We start from the raw sequence: 25,355 nt of genomic DNA on the forward strand, positions 1-25,355 counted from the left end.
TCATATACTTTTTCTGATAACTAAATACAGTATATTGGGGGTCATTCCGAGTTGTTCGCTCGTTATTTTTTTTTCGCAACGGAGCGATTAGTCGCGAATGCGCATGCGCAATGTCCGCAGTGCGACTGTGCCAAGTAAATTTGCTATGCAGTTAGGAATTTTACTCACGTTTTTTTCTTCGTTCTGGTGATCGTAATGTGATTGACAGGAAGTGGGTGTTTCTGGGCGGAAACTGGCCGTTTTATGGGTGTGTGCAAAAAAACGCTACCGTTTCTGGGAAAAACGCGGGAGTGGCTGGAGAAACGGGGGAGTGTCTGGGCGAACACTGGGTGTGTTTGTGACGTCAAACCAGGAACAACAAGCACTGAACTGATCGCAGATGCCGAGTAAGTTTGAAGCTACTCAGAAACTGCTAAGAGGTGTGTGGTCGCAATTTTGAGAATCTTTCGTTCGCAATTTTACTATGCTAAGATTCACTCCCAGTAGGCGGCGGCTTAGTGTGTGCAAAGCTGCTAAAAGCAGCTTGCGAGCGAACAACTCGGAATGACCCCCCATTGTGGGGTCATTTTGGTTGGTAAATGAATGAGAAAGAATACCTTTAGGCGTGTCGTTTGATATATTGGGTTATTGGATTGCTCTGTCCATCTTTAAGACGTATATGACGATCCGAAGATATTTAAGGACATTTGTGCAAAAACTGACTACAAGGGTTCGCAAACTTTCTAGCTCCGCTGTGTATTCCATGTGCCAGGCAGTTTTACTGCCAGGCATTTCATTCCGCTTGGGCTGGCGCCACTGAAACCTTATCGTGCCTCACTTAACCTTATCCAGACAAGCTCGTTTCCCTAGCTGCGTGTAAAACACACAAAACGGCCATTAGGTGTTCCTCGCAGTCCATTGCATAACACAAGTCTGCAGAGTATACTGCAGCGGCACGTATGGTGATTGGTGTACATGTTGGTGTATCATTAGCCGGTGCCACCTTGTCTCAGACTACGCAAAACGCGGTGTGACCGAGAAGCTAATTACAGCATGACCAGCCCGATGTGCAATGTGCAGATTACAGCACGGGTTCAGCAAATTCTTTCATTGCTACAGATTCCTTATGAGAATAATTTCATCATTTCACACCTTAGACAATGACTTTTCCCGGTATTGTGTTTTTTTTGCCATTGAAGAAAACTAGTGTCGCAGTTGCTAAATTGTGTTTTTTTATAATTCTATGAAGCAGATGGCTGTTATTTTTAAGATGGTTTACACGATTATTCCGCGGAATTTCATTATGCGCATGGGGCAGTTTGCGCTGGAGTCCAGAGTTTTGCCAGATACTGTATGTAAAATATCAAAAACAACTATTACTTACTTAGTTATCAGCCAGGGATGCAGTCAATTTACCTCCAATCAAAATCCAGACGGTCAAAATCCCGACACCAATTGACCGACAGTCAAAATCCCGACAAGGTCAAAATCCCGACATGGACAAAGTAGAGATGAGCGGGTTCGGTTCCTCGGAATCCGAACCCGCCCGAACTTCATTTTTTTTTACACGGGGCCGAGCGACTCGGATCTTCCCGCCTTGCTCGGTTAACCCGAGCGCTCCCGAACGTCATCATCCCGCTGTCGGATTCTCGCGAGGCTCGGATTCTATCGCGAGACTCGGATTCTATATAAGGAGCCGCGCGTCGCCGCCATTTTCACACGTGCATTGAGATTCATAGGGAGAGGACGTGGCTGGCGTCCTCTCCGTTTATAGAGAAGAGAGTGAGACAGTAGAGAGAGACACAGTAGTAATTTTGGGGAGCATTAGGAGGAGTACTAGACTAGTTACTTGCTGAAGTGATAGATAGTGTGACTGTATTATCTGACTTGTAGGGGAGACACTGACAGTGGGGAGCAGTTAGAGTCTGAGAGCAGGACTCAGGAGTACATATAACGTACAGTGCACACTTTTGCTGCCAGAGTGCCACACTGCCATTGTGACCACACTGACCACCAGTATAATATATATTGTGATTGTCTGCTTAGGAGTACTACTTGCAAGTTGCTGATAGTGTGACCAGTGACCTGACCACCAGTTTAATAATCACCACCAGTTTAATATATATAATATATATATATAATTGTATATAATATATATATAATATTGTATACCACCTACCCGTTTTTTTTTTTTTTCTTTCTTCTTCTTTATACATACTACTATAGTAGCTTACTGTAGCAGTCTGCGGTGCTGCTGAGCTGACAGTATCCAGCAGGTCCGTCATCAGTCATTACATAATAAATATATATACCTGTCCGGCTGCAGTACTAGTGATATTATGGGGGTAATTCCAAGTTGATCGCAGCAGGAATTTAGTTAGCAATTGGGCAAAACCATGTGCACTGCAGGGGAGGCAGATTTAATATGTGCAGAGAGAGTTAAATTTGGGTGGGTTATTTTATTTCTGTGCAGGGTAAATACTGGCTGCTTTATTTTTACACAGCAAATTAGATTGCAGATTGGACACACCCCACCCAAATCTAACACTCTCTGCACATGTTAAATCTGCCTCCCCTGCAGTGTACATGGTTTTGCCCAGTTGCTAACTAAATTCCTGCTGCGATCAACTTGGAATTACCCCCTATATCTCCTATATAATAGCCCAGATCTGTGATCTTGTGATTCATTTGCTAACGCTGGGCGGAGTCACAACAGTGGGCGGAGTTAGTCAAATGAGTCACAGATCTGGCCAAATCTATAGGACACTAGGAGCAGCTGCAGAAGCAGATAGTATGGACATGGCACAGGCAGGGTGCATAACTGCATACTTCCCAGCTTTCACACACACACACACACACACACACACACACAGCGAAAAGGGGGCGTGGCTTCACGGGAGGGCCCCGTTTTCGTCAGTGAGGGGGTATGCCCAGCGCTCTGTGAGCTGCTGGCATGCCCCCAGGGGCTGATTATGAGTCCAGGGGGCACAGGGTACTTGAGAAAGGGGAGCCCTATCTCATTGCTGTGCCTGCTGTGGGTTGGGGGCGTGGCCTAATCGCGGGATGCGAGGCCACGCCCCATTATGCAAATTCCGGGATTTTTTTTTTTTTTTTTTTATTATTATTATTATTTTTTTTAATGGAATTTTGGCCCCTCAGCTAGGGCTAAATCCAGAGGAGGTGCTCGCTCCCCCTACACACCCGCACAGGCAGAAGAAAGCAGGGAGACTGCTGCCCCCCTGCAACACCACAGACCTGCCAACACGCAGCAGCGTGTGCTGACTGTAGCACAATGCTGCCGCTGTTGCTGGCAGGACGGGGGAGCTTCAGAGCTGGGACAGAGCTACTCCAGCTGGGGGCCCCCCTAAAACTGTGGGGCCAACGGTACGTATCCCCTGGCCACCCCCCCCCCTTAATCCGGCTCTGCTGCTGGAACCCCCCCTTAATCCGTACCCCCTGATGCCCCCTCTCCCTCTGTCTCCACTATTCACCGCTGCTCTGCTAAGCAGAACAGCGAGTACAGGAGCTTTCCAACTGCTCCCCCCCCCCCCACCACCGCAGGACACTGCGACCCGCGGGTGGGACAGCGGGACAGACCCCAAAAAATGGGTCTGTCCCGCGAAAATTGGGACATTTGGGAGGTATGGGGGTGTGTGAGGGGGTATGCCATACTTGACCCCCACATCAGCATACTCAGCAGGGTCTCTCTGGCACGGAGGAGCGTCACATTCTGGCACACTCCACGCTTCTTAGCTGTAGTTTTGTGGGTCACCAGCCGCTGTGCACTTTCCGTACTGCCTCTGTTATCTCCAGCCCCTGCGACCCCATCGCTAGCTGCAGCGCTGCCACCCGCAGTGAGTTGCGCCCAGCTCCTTCACACACTTTAGCCGGCGGGTAGCGCTGCAGAAGTCCGCGCTGCTTGCAGGCTCTGACCCCCTCCTCCCTCCAGCATCAGCGTCTCCTGGGAGCTAACCAGTCACTCCCAGTCTCCCCTTACCATAGTGCCTGGCAGCCGTGAGGTCCGCGCCACGTGCATGCTATGACCCCCTCCTCCCTCCAGCCGCAGCATCTCCTGGGGGCTAACCAGTCACTCCCAGTCTCACCTTACCACAGTGCCCGGCAGCTGCGCGAGGTCTGCGGTGTGTGACTGAGGAGGGGGGGGAGTGATGTGGACGGGCAGAGGAAGCAGGTATACAGCCTAAGAGAGTCAGCCATGCCAAGTCTCCACCAGCAGCAGATGCCAACAGGTTGGAGTGGAACAGCAGCAGCCAGCAGCAGTGACTCCGGTAAGACACATCTGTCTGTCACCACTGTTCTGTCCCTAATACCAATCTCTCCCGTGCCCTGTGTTCTGTCATGTCCCTGTCACCCCTGGCCTTGACCTGCCACCCTTATCCTGGCCCTTTCACCCTTATCCTGGCCCTTTCACCCTTATCCTGGCCCTGTCACCCTTATGCTGGCCCTGCTACCCCTATCCTGGCCCTGTCACCCCTGTGCTTGCCCTGTCAACCCTATACCGGCCCTGTCACCCTGTCCTGGTCCTGCCGCCCCTACACTGACCCTGTCACCCCTATCCTGTCCCTGTCATTTCTGTCCTGGCCCCGTCGCCCATGTCCTGGCCCCGTCACCCCTGTCCTGGCCCCGTCACCACTGTTCTGACCCTGTCACCCCTGTTCTGACCCTGTCACCCCTGTCCTGGCCCAGTCAACCCTGTTCTGACCCTGTCACCCCTGTCCTGGCCCTGTTACTGCATACCCTCCAACTACCTTTTTGGCAGGTACAGTACCCGCAGCACCTCCAGACCTCTCCCCAATGCACCACACCTCCGCACCTTCCCCTCCACCACATGCGGCACTCCACCCCTCCCCCACATGCTGTGCCTCCAGACCCCCTACACCACCCGCGGCTCCCACTCCTCCGCCCCTTCACCACCCCCAGCAATCTCCAGGCCCCCTCCACCATTCATCCCCCTTATATGTCTCCCCCACACCTGCCCCCCTCCACCCGCAGCATCTGCAGACACCCTCCTCCATCCGCGGTCCCCCCCTCACCCACCCCTCCCCCACCAATGGCACCCCCGCACCTGCCCCACCACCACCTGCAGCACCTCCGGACCTCCTTCCCCATCTGCCGCAACACCTGTACCTGCCCCTCCCCTACCCATGGCGCCTACGGACCCCTACCCCACCAGTGGCACTCCCGCCCCTTCCCATCCCACAGCACCTCCGGAACCCTTCACCCATCTGCAACATCCCCACACCTGCCCCTCCCCCACCCATGGCACCCCTGCCCCTCCCCCACCTGCAGTGCCTCCGGACCCCTCCCCCATCTGCATCCCCCACTCCTCTGCCCCTCCCCCACCCGCAGCACCTCCCAACCCTTCCCCATCCAAGCCCCACCCCCACTTCCGCCCCCCTCCATCCGCAGCATCTACAGACACCATCCGCAGTACCCCCCGCACCCGCTACATTCTGTACATTGTGGCCTGCAGGTGCTGTTCACGCCGTCGCAAGGCGCTGCGCCTCCTTCACCATCGCACACCCTTTCATTGTGCAATATTTAACCACTAACAAAGGAATGCAGGTGATACTCCATATAACACAAATATTGAACCCCAGAAAGGCATGCAAGGGTTAAGGGGGCGTAGCCCCTTGCGACGGTGTGAAGAGCGCCCGTAGGGCGCGATGAAGCACCTAGTATATATATATTGATTTCATCTCATTATCATCCAGTCTATATTAGCAGCAGACACAGTACGGTAGTCCACGGCTGTAGCTACCTCTGTGTCGGCAGTCGCTCGTCCATCCATAATTGTATACCACCTACCCGTGGTTTTTTTTTTTTCTTTCTTCTTTATACATACTACTATAGTAGCTTACTGTAGCAGTCTGCGGTGCTGCTGAGCTGACAGTGTCCAGCAGGTCCGTCATCAGTCATTACATAATAAATATATCTACCTGTCCGGCTGCAGTACTAGTGTGATATTATATATATATATATTGATTTCATCTCATTATCATCCAGTCTATATTAGCAGCAGACACAGTACTGTAGTCCACGGCTGTAGCTACCTCTGTGTCGGCAGTCGCTCGTCCATCCATAATTGTATACCACCTACCCGTGGTTTTTTTTCTTTCTTTCTTCTTTATACATACTACTATAGTAGCTTACTGTAGCAGTCTGCGGTGCTGCTGAGCTGACAGTGTCCAGCAGGTCCGTCATCAGTCATTACATAATAAATATATATACCTGTCCGGCTGCAGTACTAGTGTGATATTATATATATATATATATTGATTTCATCTCATTATCATCCAGTCTATATTAGCAGCAGACACAGTACGGTAGTCCACGGCTGTAGCTACCTCTGTGTCGGCAGTCGCTCGTCCATCCATAATTGTATACCACCTACCCGTGGTTTTTTTTTTTTCTTTCTTCTTTATACATACTACTATAGTAGCTTACTGTAGCAGTCTGCGGTGCTGCTGAGCTGACAGTGTCCAGCAGGTCCGTCATCAGTCATTACATAATAAATATATCTACCTGTCCGGCTGCAGTACTAGTGTGATATAATATATATTGATTTCATCTCATTATCATCCAGTCTATATTAGCAGCAGACACAGTACGGTAGTCCACGGCTGTAGCTACCTCTGTGTCTTTTAGTTGTGCCTATTAAAATATGGAGAACAAAAATATTGAGGTTCCAAAATTAGGGAAAGATCAAGATCCACTTCCACCTCGTGCTGAAGCTGCTGCCACTAGTCATGGCCGAGACGATGAAATGCCAGCAACGTCGTCTGCCAAGGCCGATGCCCAATGTCATAGTACAGAGCATGTAAAATCCAAAACACCAAATATAAGTAAAAAAAGGACTCCAAAATCTAAAATAAAATTGTCGGAGGAGAAGCGTAAACTTGCCAATATGCCATTTACCACACGAAGTGGCAAGGAACGGCTGAGGCCCTGGCCTATGTTCATGGCTAGTGGTTCAGCTTCACATGAGGATGGAAGCACTCAGCCTCTCGCTAGAAAACTGAAAAGACTCAAGCTGGCAAAAGCACCGCAAAGAACTGTGCGTTCTTCGAAATCCCAAATCCACAAGGAGAGTCCAATTGTGTCGGTTGCGATGCCTGACCTTCCCAACACTGGACGTGAAGAGCATGCGCCTTCCACCATTTGCACGCCCCCTGCAAGTGCTGGAAGGAGCACCCGCAGTCCAGTTCCTGATAGTCAGATTGAAGATGTCAGTGTTGAAGTACACCAGGATGAGGAGGATATGGGTGTTGCTGGCGCTGGGGAGGAAATTGACAAGGAGGATTCTGATGGTGAGGTGGTTTGTTTAAGTCAGGCACCCGGGGAGACACCTGTTGTCCGTGGGAGGAATAGGGCCGTTGACATGCCTGGTGAAAATACCAAAAAAATCAGCTCTTCGGTGTGGAAGTATTTCACCAGAAATGCGGACAACATTTGTCAAGCCGTGTGTTGCCTTTGTCAAGCTGTAATAAGTAGGGGTAAGGACGTTAACCACCTCGGAACATCCTCCCTTATACGTCACCTGCAGCGCATTCATAATAAGTCAGTGACAAGTTCAAAAACTTTGGGCGACAGCGGAAACAGCCAACTGACCAGTAAATCCCTTCCTCTTGTAACCAAGCTCACGCAAACCACCCCACCAAATCCCTCGGTGTCAATTTCCTCCTTCCCCAGGAATGCCAATAGTCCTGCAGGCCATGTCACTGGCAATTCTGACGATTCCTCTCCTGCCTGGGATTCCTCCGATGCATCCTTGCGTGTAACGCCTACTGCTGCTGGCGCTGCTGTTGTTGCTGCTGGGAGTCGATGGTCATCCCAGAGGGGAAATCGTAAGACCACTTTTACTACTTCCACCAAGCAATTGACTGTCCAACAGTCCTTTGCGAGGAAGATGAAATATCACAGCAGTCATCCTGCTGCAAAGCGGATAACTGAGGCCTTGGCATCCTGGGTGGTGAGAAACGTGGTTCCGGTATCCATCATTACTGCAGAGCCAACTAGAGACTTGTTGGAGGTACTGTGTCCCCGGTACCAAATACCATCTAGGTTCCATTTCTCTAGGCAGGCGATACCGAAAATGTACACAGACCTCAGAAAAAGAGTCACCAGTGTCCTAAAAAATGCAGCTGTACCCAATGTCCACTTAACCACGGACATGTGGACAAGTGGAGCAGGGCAGGGTCAGGACTATATGACTGTGACAGCCCACTGGGTAGATGTATGGACTCCCGCCGCAAGAACAGCAGCGGCGGCACCAGTAGCAGCATCTCGCAAACGCCAACTCTTTCCTAGGCAGGCTACGCTTTGTATCACCGGTTTCCAGAATACGCACACAGCTGAAAACCTCTTACGGCAACTGAGGAAGATCATCGCGGAATGGCTTACCCCAATTGGACTCTCCTGTGGATTTGTGGCATCGGACAACGCCAGCAATATTGTGTGTGCATTAAATCTGGGCAAATTCCAGCACGTCCCATGTTTTGCACATACCTTGAATTTGGTGGTGCAGAATTTTTTAAAAAACGACAGGGGCGTGCAAGAGATGCTGTCGGTGGCCAGACAGGCACCACGTACAGAAGAGTGGAGCAACACCAAAAACGCCTGAACCTGCCCTGCCATCATCTGAAGCAAGAAGTGGTAACGAGGTGGAATTCAACCCTATATATGCTTCAGAGGTTGGAGGAGCAGCAAAAGGCCATTCAAGCCTATACAATTCAGCACGATATAGGAGGTGGAATGCACCTGTCTCAAGCGCAGTGGAGAATGATTTCAACGTTGTGCAAGGTTCTGCTGCCCTTTGAACTTGCCACACGTGAAGTCAGTTCAGACACTGCCAGCCTGAGTCAGGTCATTCCCCTCATCAGGCTTTTGCAGAAGAAGCTGGAGACATTGAAGGAGGAGCTAACACGGAGCGATTCCGCTAGGCATGTGGGACTTGTGGATGGAGCCCTTAATTCGCTTAACAAGGATTCACGGGTGGTCAATCTGTTGAAATCAGAGCACTACATTTTGGCCACCGTGCTCGATCCTAGATTTAAAACCTACCTTGGATCTCTCTTTCCGGCAGACACAAGTCTGCTGGGGTTCAAAGACCTGCTGGTGAGAAAATTGTCAAGTCAAGCGGAACGCGACCTGTCGACATCTCCTCCTTCACATTCTCCCGCAACTGGGGGTGCGAGGAAAAGGCTCAGAATTCCGAGCCCACCCGCTGGCGGTGATGCATGGCAGTCTGGAGCGACTGCTGATGCTGACATCTGGTCCGGACTGAAGGACCTGTCAACGATTACGGACATGTCGTCTACTGTCACTGCATATGATTCTCTCCCCATTGAAAGAATGGTGGAGGATTATATGAGTGACCGCATCCAAGTAGGCACGTCACACAGTCCGTACTTATACTGGCAGGAAAAAGAGGCAATTTGGAGGCCCTTGCACAAACTGGCTTTATTCTACCTAAGTTGCCCTCCCACAAGTGTGTACTCCGAAAGAGTGTTTAGTGCCGCCGCTCACCTTGTCAGCAATCGGCGTACGAGGTTACTTCCAGAAAATGTGGAGAAGATGATGTTCATTAAAATGAATTATAATCAATTCCTCCGTGGAGACATTGACCAGCAGCAATTGCCTCCACAAAGTACACAGGGAGCTGAGATGGTGGATTCCAGTGGGGACGAATTGATAATCTGTGAGGAGGGGGATGTACACGGTGATATATCGGAGGATGATGATGAGGTGGACATCTTGCCTCTGTAGAGCCAGTTTGTGCAAGGAGAGATTAATTGCTTCTTTTTTGGTGGGGGTCCAAACCAACCCGTCATTTCAGTCACAGTCGTGTGGCAGACCCTGTCACTGAAATGATGGGTTGGTTAAAGTGTGCATGTCCTGTTTATACAACATAAGGGTGGGTGGGAGGGTCCAAGGACAATTCCATCTTGCACCTCTTTTTTCTTTAATTTTTCTTTGCGTCATGTGCTGTTTGGGGAGTGTTTTTTGGAAGGGCCATCCTGCGTGACACTGCAGTGCCACTCCTAGATGGGCCAGGTGTTTGTGTCGGCCACTAGGGTCGCATATCTTACTCACACAGCTACCTCATTGCGCCTCTTTTTATCTTTGCGTCATGTGCTGTTTGGGGAGTGTTTTTTGGAAGGGCCATCCTGCGTGACACTGCAGTGCCACTCCTAGATGGGCCCGGTGTTTGTGTCGGCCACTAGGGTCGCTTAGCTTACTCACACAGCTACCTCATTGCGCCTCTTTTTTTCTTTGCGTCATGTGCTGTTTGGGGAGTGTTTTTTGGAAGGGCCATCCTGCGTGACACTGCAGTGCCACTCCTAGATGGGCCCGGTGTTTGTGTCGGCCACTAGGGTCGCTTATCTTACTCACACAGCTACCTCATTGCGCCTCTTTTTTTCTTTGCGTCATGTGCTGTTTGGGGAGTGTTTTTTGGAAGGGCCATCCTGCGTGACACTGCAGTGCCACTCCTAGATGGGCCAGGTGTTTGTGTCGGCCACTAGGGTCGCTTATCTTACTCACACAGCTACCTCATTGCACCTCTTTTTTTCTTTGCGTCATGTGCTGTTTGGGGAGTGTTTTTTGGAAGGGCCATCCTGCGTGACACTGCAGTGCCACTCCTAGATGGGCCAGGTGTTTGTGTCGGCCACTAGGGTCGCTTAGCTTACTCACACAGCTACCTCATTGCGCCTCTTTTTTTCTTTGCGTCATGTGCTGTTTGGGGAGTGTTTTTTGGAAGTGCCATCCTGCGTGACACTGCAGTGCCACTCCTAGATGGGCCCGGTGTTTGTGTCGGCCACTAGGGTCGCTTATCTTACTCACACAGCTACCTCATTGCGCCTCTTTTTTTCTTTGCGTCATGTGCTGTTTGGGGAGTGTTTTTTGGAAGGGCCATCCTGCGTGACACTGCAGTGCCACTCCTAGATGGGCCCGGTGTTTGTGTCGGCCACTAGGGTCGCTTATCTTACTCACACAGCTACCTCATTGCGCCTCTTTTTTTCTTTGCGTCATGTGCTGTTTGGGGAGTGTTTTTTGGAAGGGCCATCCTGCGTGACACTGCAGTGCCACTCCTAGATGGGCCAGGTGTTTGTGTCGGCCACTAGGGTCGCTTAGCTTACTCACACAGCTACCTCATTGCGCCTCTTTTTTTCTTTGCGTCATGTGCTGTTTGGGGAGTGTTTTTTGGAAGGGCCATCCTGCGTGACACTGCAGTGCCACTCCTAGATGGGCCAGGTGTTTGTGTCGGCCACTAGGGTCGCTTAGCTTACTCACACAGCTACCTCATTGCGCCTCTTTTTTTCTTTGCGTCATGTGCTGTTTGGGGAGTGTTTTTTGGAAGGGCCATCCTGCGTGACACTGCAGTGCCACTCCTAGATGGGCCCGGTGTTTGTGTCGGCCACTAGGGTCGCTTATCTTACTCACACAGCTACCTCATTGCGCCTCTTTTTTTCTTTGCGTCATGTGCTGTTTGGGGAGTGTTTTTTGGAAGGGCCATCCTGCGTGACACTGCAGTGCCACTCCTAGATGGGCCAGGTGTTTGTGTCGGCCACTAGGGTCGCTTAGCTTACTCACACAGCTACCTCATTGCGCCTCTTTTTTTCTTTGCGTCATGTGCTGTTTGGGGAGTGTTTTTTGGAAGGGCCATCCTGCGTGACACTGCAGTGCCACTCCTAGATGGGCCCGGTGTTTGTGTCGGCCACTAGGGTTGCTTATCTTACTCACACAGCTACCTCATTGCGCCTCTTTTTTTCTTTGCGTCATGTGCTGTTTGGGGAGTGTTTTTTGGAAGGGCCATCCTGCGTGACACTGCGGTGCCACTCCTAGATGGGCCCGGTGTTTGTGTCGGCCACTAGGGTCGCTTAGCTTAGTCATCCAGCGACCTCGGTGCAAATTTTAGGACTAAAAATAATATTGTGAGGTGTGAGGTATTCAGAATAGACTGAAAATGAGTGGAAATTATGGTTTTTGAGGTTAATAATACTTTGGGATCAAAATGACCCCCAAATTCTATGATTTAAGCTGTTTTTTAGTGTTTTTAGAAAAAAACACCCGAATCCAAAACACACCCGAATCCGACAAAAAAAATTCGGTGAGGTTTTGCCAAAACGCGGTCGAACCCAAAACACGGCCGCGGAACCGAACCCAAAACCAAAACACAAAACCCGAAAAATTTCAAGTGCACATCTCTAGGACAAAGTACCGACATTTAAAATACCGACAAGGTCAAAATACTGACATGTAAAATGCCGACATGATTTTTTCATGATTTTTTTCATTGAAACCGACTTGTTCATACTTTACCATCCCAGTGGACCTGGAGGGGGTATATAATAGTGTGCCGAGCGCAGCGAGGCTCCGTGCCTGAAGCATGGGGAGCACAGCGAGCCATGCGAGTGGACGCGTACACTTATATGGTGTCCATGTCGACTTATGTCGACACACACACAAAAACAACGAAAAATGCATGTCGGTATTTTGACCTGTCGGCATTTTACATGTCGGTATTTTGACCTTGTCAGTATTTTAAATGTCGGGATTTTGACCATCGGTCAATTGGTGTCGGGATTTCGACCGTCGGCATTTTGATTGGAGGTATTTCATACCGATCCCATCAGCCAGGTTTCAGCTATTCTTGGGTCATTGTTCATTTATTTATGTTAATGTTGGTGAAACCCCCGTCTCTTCCATGTGTTTAACTGGACCCATGCTGGGGCAGATGTATTAAGCCTGGAGAAGTGATAAACCAGTGATAAGTGGAAGGTGATAATGCACCAGCCAATCAGCTCCTAATTATCAATTTACATATTGGAGCTGATTGGCTGATGCGTTATCACCTTGCACTTATCACTGCTTTAACACTTCTCCAGGTTTAATACATCTGCCCCATGGACCTAAGCACAGTAAGGTAGAATTATCGTCTGAACCATTATTTGTGACAGCTATGTCTATGGGCCTAATTCAGACCTGATCGTAGCCCTGCAAAATGTAGCACAGTTACGATCTGGCACACTGACATGCGGGGGGACGCCCAGCACAGGCTAGTCTGCCCCGCATGTTAGTGCCCCCCCCAAGTACAAAAGCATCACACAGCAGCGATGCTTTTGCAATTCAGGAGTAGCTCTCGGCCATCGCATCTTTTGCATGCTGGCCGGGAGCTACTCTTCGCTGCCCGGGTCGCAGAAGCTGCGCGTGACATCACGCAGCCACTGCGGCCCACCCCCTGCACGGTCCGGCCATGCCTGCGTTGGCCAGACCACGCCGACAAAACGGCGGGCCAACGCCACCGTGCCGCCCCCTCCCGCCTCTGCCTGTCAATCAGGCAGAGGCGATCGCTAGGCAACAACAGCCATCGGCTGTCAGCCATGCGCCGGCGCACTGCGGCGCTGGCGCATGCGCACTTCTGACCTAATCGCTGTGCTGCGATGAACGGCAGAGTGCGATCAGGTCAGAATGACCCCCTATGAGTCACTTGGAACCAGTGACTTAGGCAGGTATTAAATGAAGGGGGAGCTAAAAGTAAAAAAATGGGATCCCTTTTCCACCAATCGGAGCCCTGTTATATGCTCTATGTCTGCTGCTTGTGTCCAGTTTCACCAGTCCCCAAGACTTCAAGTGATACATCCTTCGCACCATCCCTTAGGCTTCATGGTATATAGACTTTCTCCCTTCCTCTGGTCGTATCTGCCCGCTCAGTGTAGCCCATGATTGGCGCCATTTTGGAGTAGCCCGTGCATGGCTCAATCTTGGTGTATCTCGTGGGTGGTGCCATCTTGCTGTATCCTCGCTGAACTACCAAATATTCTCTGAATGGCAGTAGCAGGTGTTACATAAGAAGGCGCCAGTAGGCCAATATTAACATTAGAAGGGGCATTCACTGCCCCTGTTCCCACCCTGGCTCTGCTAGGAACTAGGCACATTACTGACTCATGAGACATTATTCAACCCCGAAAACAACGTTTTTTTTCTCAATTAATTACAAATTAATAACACCTAGTAATTTAAGGCTCCTAATATCAGCTCCTGACTGTCATTTTTCAAACACAGCCTGTAACATGACAGTTAGGAGCTGATTGGCTGGTACTTTATCACCGTGCAAGTTATCACTCTCCAAGGCTTGATAAATCTAGGCCAAAGTGTTAGCCCCTCTTGTTTTGACTCATGATAGAAAGGATCTCCAGTACTGCCCTAAGCCCATCCTGCCACAAGCATTTTCATGCAGTATGCTATTCTTTGTACTATTTCTCATGGGGTTGGATGGACGCTGTTGGTGACCAGCAATTTATATTCAAACTGTTGCCAGATATATTCAATTTCTAGTCAATGTGCTACCGACGTGACTTTTTCTATGTTCAGGGTCATTGTTCCGGTGGAATAAAAATTTCCTCCCAATTTTTAAGACTCTTGTTTTCCTCCAGAATGAATCTCTCTCTTGTTCCGCTTGTTATGTCCTCTAGTTTTCCAGCCCATGAAGTAGAGAAGTATCCCCATAGTATTATGCCCCTGCCACCCTACTTTAGGGATTGTGTTCTTGGGGCGACGAGCATTATCAGACTTGCACCAATCACGATGCCTAACGTTGAGACCAAAAATGTTACTTTTAGTCCAGTCAGACGATAGAGAGGTGACCCTGTATCAGTTTATAATATGAAGTATTCAAACTCCTCTTATATTCTTCCCTTAATAAGTGCCTTTTGTATAACATTATCATGGATTTACTTTGAATAATCTTTGATCTACAAGGTGCAACTCTTTTTGGCGGTGGTGGTGCACTTGCAAACTGCTTGGATTGCATTGAATACTTATGCAATTGCATTCAGGTATTTTCGGGGGGTTGTTGTAAATGAGGCTTTAAAGTAGTTTTTGTGTGTTGAACAGTACAGTGTTGTGTGGTGATAAATTGGAGAAATAAACCTATACATCTACAGGGTTTTGGTTTTACAGTATGTTATAAGAAAATAAAATGTGGAAAATTTGAATGGGGTATATACACAGGATGTCTGTGACCGTATACAGTAATTTTATCATGCAGTATAAATGTATCAGCACATAAACACAGTAGTATAACATGCTTATTATTTCAGAAGGAGATTCCAATGGGGAAAGATACAATTGGAACAAATAAGACTTTATTTGGTGCCTCCCCACTAGGTGTCACTGTTGCAACTATGACTGTAACAGGAATTTTACCCCCCTTCGCCCTTTTTTTACATTTTATTTTCTAACACTGTGGAACTATAATTAGGATTTATTTGAGAATTCTAACCACAGAACAAAGAAAATACTCTGCATTGCCAAGTAATAAAAAAAGAACTCAACCATCTATACTGATATTATTTACGGGATCCGGTCTGAAGATCGACACTGTCTAGGTCGACAATGTTTAGGTTGACCACTATAGGTCAACAGTCACTAGGTCGACAGGGTCTGAAGGTCGACAGGGTTTCTAGGTTGACATGTGCTAGGTCTACAGATCAAAAGGTCGACATGAGTTTTTCACATTTTTTTTCCTTTTTTTGAACTTTTTCATACTTAACGATCCACGTGGACTACGATTGGAACGGTAACCTGTGCCGAGCGAAGCGGTAGCGGAGCGAGCCATGCGAGAGGACACGGTGCACTAATTGGGCTTCTCGGTCACTGTACGGAGAAAATGACACAAAAAAACCATGAAAAACTCATGTCGATCTTTTGACCTAGAAACCCTGTCGACCTAGTGACTGTCAAACTATAGTGGTTGACCTAAACATTGTCGACCTAGACACTGTCGATTTGATGATCCACACCCATTACTTAAATGTGTGTAGACAGTATTATTATTAGTGTCACTTGTGTGTTATATTTTTGTAGCTCTTTATTACACCTGTACTGATTCATCTTTTGTCCTATTTAGGAACAACACCGTGTTGAACTCTAAGGTCATCTCTGTTACAGTCAAGCCGTCGCCGCGTTCTCCTTCCGTCCCCCTGGATATTGAATTTTCCCACTTATACAATGTGAGTAGATTATTTTGTTTTGGTGCACTCGACAAATTCTCATCGGGGGGAAACTGCTGTAACACATCTCCTTCTTTATGAGATCTATTAAAATGACAAAGACTTAACCAAAAGGTTCCAAATAAAAACTGATTTCCTTGTGGAACCGTAAACACAGATTCCCAATTGTTTCGATGATGTTCTTCATAAATATTAAGAGGCAGCGACCGTGGGATACTATAAATAGTTGCTCTTTACACACTCTGAAATCCTTCAGTTGCAGGTAATGTACTTTAAGAGATATATTGTTTATTGAGTATAGTTATTGATCTGGTCCCAAGAACAACAACCGAACTAAACCCATAATGAGAGATTGTCTTGTTTGGTATTGACCTGACTTACCAGCCTAACTGTGATAAAACATAAAGTGTGATTGAGTACAGATGGAGCCCTGCTCATTTATCCCTTTAATAGGATTTATTGAGCCAGGGCTGTCGGACTTAATCCCCTGCTGTAATGACTTAATCCCCTGCTGTATGGTTCTCTCTGTATTGTATTGCAGCTGAGAACAATAGATGAAAGGCTTATGCTAATAAGCCTTGGTGCACCATGGTGCAGAGGAGAAGGCTAGAAGAGCAAGGCTCCATCTTTATATCTTGCTGTAGGTATCACAAAAAAACAACAAATAAATATTCCACTTGCCAAAGGCCACCGTACAACTTCTTAGGTATGGATTGCCATATTTATGGAATATCATGGATGGGAATCTCTTGATACTTTGACAGTAGATATTACAGCCAGAAGACAGTGGATCACCTTAGTGTGAGTGAAGGTTCTCCCCACTATGCTGTGGTCCTTAGGCCGAGGCATAGGCTACAGTGACATCACTGGATATGCATGGAGTGCCTCGCGAGGTCACTAAATCCCAATGGATTGTTTCCAGCTTCATAGCATTCTGTAGTGGCTCACGTTACGTTATAGGGAGGCGCCGTTGCCGGCCACGGTCAACAGCAGCAAGAATTAAGGGGGCACCAACAAGGAATATAAGGCGTCCGCCGTACGGAGGAAGAAAGATGCGTTGTGTCAGATAATATTCCAATAGAGATTATGAGAACACGCGACACTAGATAACCTAAAGTGAATTTGGTTCTGACAGTTCCTTCGGTTCTGCAATGTGTCAAGGTCACAGCATTCACTGCCTGCCGCTGTCATAGTAAAATCAATGTGTGTCATTAAGTGTATCAGGCGCACACAGATGACCACCTTGCCCGAGGCGTGCAGAAGTGGGACAGTAATGGAACTGGCTGTTCACACAGAATTCAAAACTCTCCCGTCCCAACCGCAATACGCCGGTATATGGTTTAAGCTGCGGGTTCCCCGTCGGCCTCAGATCACAGACCCTGATACAATGTATCTCTCTAACAGTGATTGTTTTCTGCGCTCTTTCTAGGGAACCGCTAACCAAACCTGCATCATCTGGGACGAAACCGACACGTAAGTTACCCGAATTTCTTACTATCAGATACAGTGTAATGACAGAGGAAATGTATGATAAAAGGTATAGTTATCATTAGCTTACATTATATTATATATGGACAGAAGTCTTTCACGCAGTTCCAGTACATTGTTGTTTTCAGAATAATGGGGGTCATTCCGAGTTGTTCGTTCGTTATATTTTTCTCGCAACGGAGCGATTAGTCGCTAATGCGCATGCGCAATGTCCGCAGTGCGACTGCGCCAAGTAAATTTGCTATGCAGTTTGGTATTTTACTCACAGCATTACGAGGTTTTTTTTTCGTTCTGGTGATCGTAATGTGATTGACAGGAAGTGGGTGTTTCTGGGCGGAAACAGGCCGTTTTATGGGAGTGTGTGAAAAAACGCTACCGTTTCTGGGAAAAACGCGGGAGTGGCTGGAGAAACGGAGGAGTGTCTGGGCGAACGTTGGGTGTGTTTGTGACGTCAAACCAGGAACGACAAGCACTGAACTGATCGCAGTTGCCGAGTAAGTGTGGAGCTACTCAGAAACTGCTAAGAAGTGTCTATTCGCAATTTTGCTAATCTTTCGTTCGCAATTTTACTATGCTAAGATTCACTCCCAGTAGGCGGCGGCTTAGCTTGTGCAAAGCTGCTAAAAGCAGCTTGCGAGCGAACAACTCGGAATAAGGGCAAATGTTTTTCGTGGTTACTTTGTGGCCGTTTGCTGGTAATTTCTGAGACGTTGAACCTCACCTGAACTCCTGTAATAGGAGCAGCTGGCTGTATATCCACCGTTTACATGTCAGACTACATGTGGAGCCACCTTTATCTTGGCCTTTAATAGGATTAATTGAGACTGGGCAGTCGGATTTAATCCCCTGCTGTAATGACTTAATCCCCCTCTGTATTGTATTGCAGCTGAGAACAATAGATGAAGAGTTTATGCTAATAAACCATGGTGTGCCTAGGTGCAGCAGAGAAGCCAAGATAACCATGGCTCCATCTGTATATCACTATAGAGACCCTGTTTCATTGTAAGACCATTGAATGACATTACTGTCATGCAGTCATCATATATTAGTGTCATGCTCCTGAAACCATTGGGGAAGGTGGAATCGTCTGATGACAGGGGAAGGATCTGCTGATTGCATTATCTCCGACATGTTTTGTTTGGTGATCTGGGGATTATGTGCTAAATACGTTAACCCATTTTTTCCCCCAAAGTTATCTAATTTAAATATTATGCATATAATTACAAATGATTTGTAATTGACAACATGAAATCGTCATCTTATATTAGAATTACTCCACATGTGTATATATTATGTAGCATGCTGATGCCTGGAATGCCATTTTGGGGTCCCCTGGTTGTCAGATGCAGTGTGTTCTATAGGAAACTGCTCTTATTTCTGGATGCAACAGTGGCATTCTGACACTGGCCTGATAGAGCCCCAGTACAATAGCACACTGACATGCAAGGGCACCAGTACAATGGCACACTACCCTGATAGGACTCCTGTACAATGTCACACTACCCTGATAGGTCACCTGTACAATGGCACACTACCCTGATAGGGCCCCTATACAATGGCACACTGCCCTGAGAGGGCTCCTGTACAATGACACACTACCCTGATAGGGCCTCTGTACAATAGCACACTACCCTGATAGGGCCCCTGTACAATAGCACACTACCCTTATAGGGCTCCTGTACAATGGCACACTACCCTGATAGGGCCCCTGTACATAAGCACACTACCCTGATAGGGCCCCTGTACAATGGCACACTACCCTGATAGGGCCTCTGTACAATGACACACTACCCTGATAGGGCCTCTGTACAATGACACACTACCCTGATAGGGCCTCTGTACAATGACACACTACCCTGATAGGGCTCCTGTACAATGGCACACTACCCTGATAGGTCCCCTGTACAATGGCACACTACCCTGATAGGGCTCCTGTACAATGGCACACTACCCTGATAGGTCACCTGTACAATGGCACACTACCCTGATAGGGCTCCTGTACAATGGCACATGACCCTGATAGGTCACCAGTTCAATGGCACACTACCCTGATAGGGCCCCTGTACAATGGCACACTACCCTGATAGGGCCCCTGTACAATGGCACACTACCCTGATAGGGCCCCTGTACAATAGCACACTACCCTGATAGGGCCCCTGTACAATGGCTCACTACCCTGATAGGGCCCCTGTACAATGGCACACTACCCTGATAGGGCTCCTGTACAATGGCACACTACCCTGATAGGGCTCCTGTACAATGGCACACTACCCTGATAGGGCTCCTGTACAATGGCACACTACCCTGATAGGGCTCCTGTACAATGACACACTACCCTGATAGGGCCCCTGTACATAAGCACACTACCCTGATAGGTCACCTGTACAATGTCACACTACCCTGATAGGTCACCTGTACAATGGCACACTACCCTGATAGGGCCCCAGTACAATGGCACACTACCCTGATAGGGCCTCTGTACAATGGCACACTACCCTGATAGGGCCCCTGTACAATGGCACACTACCCTGATAGGGCCCCAGTACAATGGCACACTACCCTGATAGGGCCTCTGTACAATGACACACTACCCTGATAGGTCACCTGTACAATGGCACACTACCCTGATAGGGCACATGTACAATGGCACACTACCCTGATAGGGCCTCTGTACAATGGCATACTACCCTGATAGGGCACCTGTACAATGACACACTACCCTGATAGGTCACCTGTACAATGGCACACTACCCTGATAGGGCCTCTGTACAATGGCATACTACCCTGATAGGGCACCCGTACAATGACACACTACCCTGATAGCAGTGGCGTAACTAGAAGTTTTTCTCCCCCAAGCCAAAAAAATTCTCCTGCGCCCCCCCCCCCCCCCCCCCCCAATCCCCCATCCCCCATAATTGGCACTATGAAAGGGACAAACATGCGCGCGCCGCCAAAAAGGGTGTGTGGCTTCGTTGGAATGGGCGTGGCTTTGCATAAAGGGGCGTGGCATTGCAGGAAAAGATTTCCTTATACCCCCAGTTTTGCAACCTGCACGCCCAGACGTTGGCCACCACAGGAAAGAAAAATAATCCTGATTCATGCCCCTTACATTATTTGTCATTTTTCCTCCTTATAGTAATGCCCAGTATACATTATGCCACATACTGCAATGGCCCTTCGACATTATGCCACACACAATAATGCACATGACACAATATGCACACACTGTAATGCCCCCGACACATTATGCCACACACCGTAATGCCTGTGACACATTATGCCACACACCGTAATGCCTGTGACACATTATGACAGGAATCGCAATGCCCGTTATACATTATGTTACACACTGCAATGCCCCTGATACATTATAGCACATACAATGTCTGTGACACATTATGACACACACTTCAATGTCCGTGATACATTATGCCACACACTGCAATGCCCCTGATACATTATAGCACATACAATGCCTGTGACACATTATGCCACACACTGCAATGACCCTGAGACATTATACCACATACCACCACAATGCCCGTGATATAGTATACAACACACAGTAATGCCCGACACATTATGACACACACCGCAATGTCCGTGATACATTATGCCACACACTGCAATGACCCTGAGACATTATACCACATATCACAATGCCCGTGATATAGTATACCATACACCATAATACCTGTGACACATATTGCAATGCCCGTTATACATTATGCCACACTGCAATGCCCCTGAGACATTATACCACATACCACAATGCACGTGATATAGTATGCCACACACCGTAATGCCTGTGACACATTATTTATGACACACACCGCAATGTCCGGTATACATTATGCCACACACCGTAATGCCCATTACACATTAAGTCCTACAGTAAGGCTTCTAATTACTTTTAAATTACCTGCTCGTTGCCAGGGGTTTCATGCTCTTGGTTCCATGCACGGTGCCAGGGGTTTTCATGCTCAGGGTGTCATGCTCGTTGCCAGGTGTTTCATGCACTGGGTGTCATGCTCATTGCCAGGAGTTTCATGCACTGGGTGTCATGCTCGTTGCTAGGGGGTAGTGCTTGTTGCTAGGGCTGTGCTCCCAGTGCCACATATGTCCCCAGTGCCACATATTCCCCCACGGTGCCAGGTACTCACATGCCCCCAGTGCCAAATATAGCCCCCCCCTCCCCCAGTGCCACATATGCCCCCAGTGCCAGATATTCCCCCACAGTGCCAGGTGCTCACGTGCCCCCAGTGCCAAATATAGCCCCCCCCCATGTGCCAGGTACACATGCAGTGCCATATATCCCCCTCAGTACCCCCCCAGTGCCATATATGCCCCCTCAGTGCCATATATGCCCCCTCAGTGCCATATATGCCCCCACACTTCCCCCCCAGTGCCATATATACCCCCTCAGTGCCCCCCCAGTGCCATACATGCCCCTCAGTGCCCCCTGTGCCATACATGCCCCCTCAGTGCCAGATATGCCCCCTCAGTGCCCCCTGTGCCATACATGCCCCCTCAGTGCCATATATGCCCCCTCAGTGCCCCCTGTGCCATACATGCCCCCTCAGTGCCATATATGCCCCCTCAGTGCCCCCTGTGCCATACATGCCCCCTCAGTGCCATATATGCCCCCTGTGCCATACATGCCCCCTCAGTGCCATATATGCCCCCTGTGCCATACATGCCCCCTCAGTGCCATACATGCCCCCTCAGTGCCCCCTGTGCCATACATGCCCCCTCAGTGCCATATATGCCCCCTGTGCCATACATGCCCCCTCAGTGCCATATATGCCCCCTGTGCCATACATGCCCCCTGTGCCATACATGCCCCCTCAGTGCCATACATGCCCCCTCAGTGTCGTCCCCCCCCCTCGCTGCTGTGAAGGAGGGACAAGGAGGGCACAGCGCGCGCCTCTCTCATGTCCCTCCTGCATCTCCGTCTCTCTGGTCTAATAAAGGAAGTGCCGGTTCGTGAGCCAATCAGAGCTCACGAACGGCACTTCCATTATTAGACCAGACGGACGGAGACGCAGGATGGACACTGGAGAGGCGCGCGCGGCGCGCTGTGCCCTCCGTGTCCCGTCCCGTTACAGCAGGAAGGGAGAGGAGACAGCAGATTGACATGCGGACGCTCGTCCGCATGTCAATCTGCTCTAAATCAGTGGCGGCGCCCCCGCAGCCCCTCGCCCCCAAGCCACCGCGAGGGCTGCGGGGGCAGTAGTTACGCCACTGCCTGATAGGTCACCTGTACAATGACACACTACCCTGATAGGGCATCTGTACAATGACACACTACCCCGATAGGTCACCTGTACAATGACACACTTCCCTGATAGGGCCCCTGTACAATGACACACTACCCTGATAGGGCCCCAGTACAATGGCACACTACCCTGATAGGGCTCCTGTACAATGACACACTACCCTGATAGGGCCCCTGTACAATGACACACTACCCTGATAGGGCCCCAGTACAATGGCACACTACCCTGATAGGGCATCTGTACAATGACACACTACCCCGATAGGTCACCTGTACAATGACACACTACCCTGATAGGGACTCTGTACAATGACACACTACCCTGATAGGGCTCCTGTACAATGGCACACTACCCTGATAGGGCACCTGTACAATGACACACTACCCTGATAGGTCCCCTGTACAATGACACACTACCCTGAAAGGGCCCCAGTACAATGGCACACTACCCTGATAGGGCCTCTGTACAATGGCATACTACCCTGATAGGGCCCCAGTACAATGGCACACTAACCTGATAGGGCACATGTACAATGGCACACTACCCTGATAGGGCCCCTGTACAATGGCACACTACCCTGATAGGGCCCCAGTACAATGGCACACTAACCTGATAGGGCCCCTGTACAATGGCACACTACCCTGATAGGGCCTCTGGACAATGACACACTTCCCTGATAGGGCCTCTGTACAATGACACACTACCCTGATAGGGCCCCTGTACAATGACACACTACCCTGATAGGGCCCCTGTACAATGACACACTACCCTGATAGGGCCCCTGTACAATGGCACACTACCCTGATAGGGCCCCTGTACAATGGTACACTACCCTGATAGGGCCCCTGTACAATGGCACACTACCCTGATAGGGCCCCTGTACAATGGCACACTACCCTGATAGGGCCTCTGTACAATGACACACTACCCTGATAGGGCCTCTGTACAATGGCACACTACCCTGATAGGGCCCCTGTACAATAGCACACTACCCTGATAGGGCCCCTGTACAATAGCACACTACCCTGATAGGGTCCCTGTACAATGTCACACTACCCTGATAGGGCCTCTGTACAATGACACACTACCCTGATAGGGCCTCTGTACAATGGCACACTACCCTGATAGGGCACCTGTACAATGACACACTACCCTGATAGGGCCCCTGTACAATAGCACACTACCCTGATAGGGCCCCTGTACAATGGCACACTACCCTGATAGGGCTCCTGTACAATGGCACACTACCCTGATAGGTCACCTGTACAATGGCACACTACCCTGATAGGGCTCCTGTACAATGGCACACTACCCTGATAGGACCCCAGTACAATGGCACACTACCCTGATAGGGCTCCTGTACAATGGCACACTACCCTGATAGGGCCCCTGTACAATAGCACACTACCCTGATAGGGCTCCTGTACAATGGCACACTACCCTGATAGGGCACCAGTTCAATGGCACACTACCCTGATAGGGCCCCTGTACAATAGCACACTACCCTGATAGGGCCCCAGTACAATAGCACACTGAATGCTACAATACGTGATGTAAATACTGCCTAGCCGTCCTGTTGGGGCTCTGGTTGTTGTGTAGACAGTAACACAATATAATAATTCTGCAAATGTCCCTGTGCTGTGCAAATATTAACCCACAAATGTTTGCAATAAGTAATATTTCACACCGCAGTGTTCCCAAATCTACATTACAACCTTCAAGTTTCTATGTGAGATATTCCATTTTTTAGACTAATGATTAACTACACATTACACACCAGTGACACAACGTATATACTCAGCCTGCACATCTTCAGCCCCCCAACTTGCGTTTAATAGAATAGTGTAGCCCTGAGACACAATCACTGCACCGTGACAGCACGACAGACACGTTCCGAGACGGTCAGCACATGATGAAATATACCGTGTACATGGGTAAGAGCTGCTTATAGTAATAGCCTGGCCCTGTGGCCAAATAGACGGGTTTAGGAGGAGAGGAAGGGTACGTATGGGTGGGTGCAGCTTCCTGCAGGTTATTCTGGATATAAGAGAAAGTCAGGCTGTTACTGTTGCTGAATTCTTCATTTATAATTGGAGAGATTTCTCAATTTGGCTGATTACCGAAAGACTGTGCGTGCGCTGCGTACTCAGGGGGTCATTCCGAGTTGATCGCTCGCTAGCTGTTTTTATCAGCCGTGCAAACGCATAGTGGTCGCCCAACAGGGAGTGTATTTTTGCTTTGCAGAAGTGCGAACGCCTGTGCAGCCGCGCTCAGCTAAAACAGTTTGTGCAGTTTCTGAGTAGCTTTGAACCTACTCAGTGCTTGTGATCACTTCAGCCTATTAATTTCCGGATTTGACGTCATACACCCGCCCAGTGAACGCCCAGCCACGCCTGCGTTTTTTCAATGGTCAGTTGACACCCAGAAACGCCCCTTTCCTGTCAATCTTCTTGCGGCCGCCAGTGCGACCGAAAACTTCGCTAGGCCCTGTGCACAACCACAAAAGCATTTGTACCCGTATGTCACGCGTGCGCATTGCGGTGCATACGCATGCGCAGAAATGCCGATTTTTAGC

General features: G+C 49.1%; 1 protein-coding gene across 5 annotated transcripts in view; it reads left to right on the forward strand.

Annotated features, from left to right (window-relative positions):
* The window catches only part of ADGRB1 (adhesion G protein-coupled receptor B1), a 680,829-nt gene that overhangs the window by 474,081 nt on the left and 181,393 nt on the right, over positions 1 to 25,355 (forward strand). For all 5 annotated transcript variants that reach the window (XM_063921150.1, XM_063921151.1, XM_063921152.1 and 2 more), the window contains 2 exons: positions 15,911 to 16,013; positions 17,443 to 17,486. In XM_063921150.1, coding sequence (XP_063777220.1) covers positions 15,911 to 16,013; positions 17,443 to 17,486 — 147 coding nt within the window. The remainder of the gene's footprint in view (positions 1 to 15,910; positions 16,014 to 17,442; positions 17,487 to 25,355) is intronic.

The sequence above is a fragment of the Pseudophryne corroboree genome, chromosome 5 (assembly GCF_028390025.1).
Source record: "Pseudophryne corroboree isolate aPseCor3 chromosome 5, aPseCor3.hap2, whole genome shotgun sequence".
NCBI lineage: Eukaryota > Metazoa > Chordata > Amphibia > Anura > Myobatrachidae > Pseudophryne > Pseudophryne corroboree.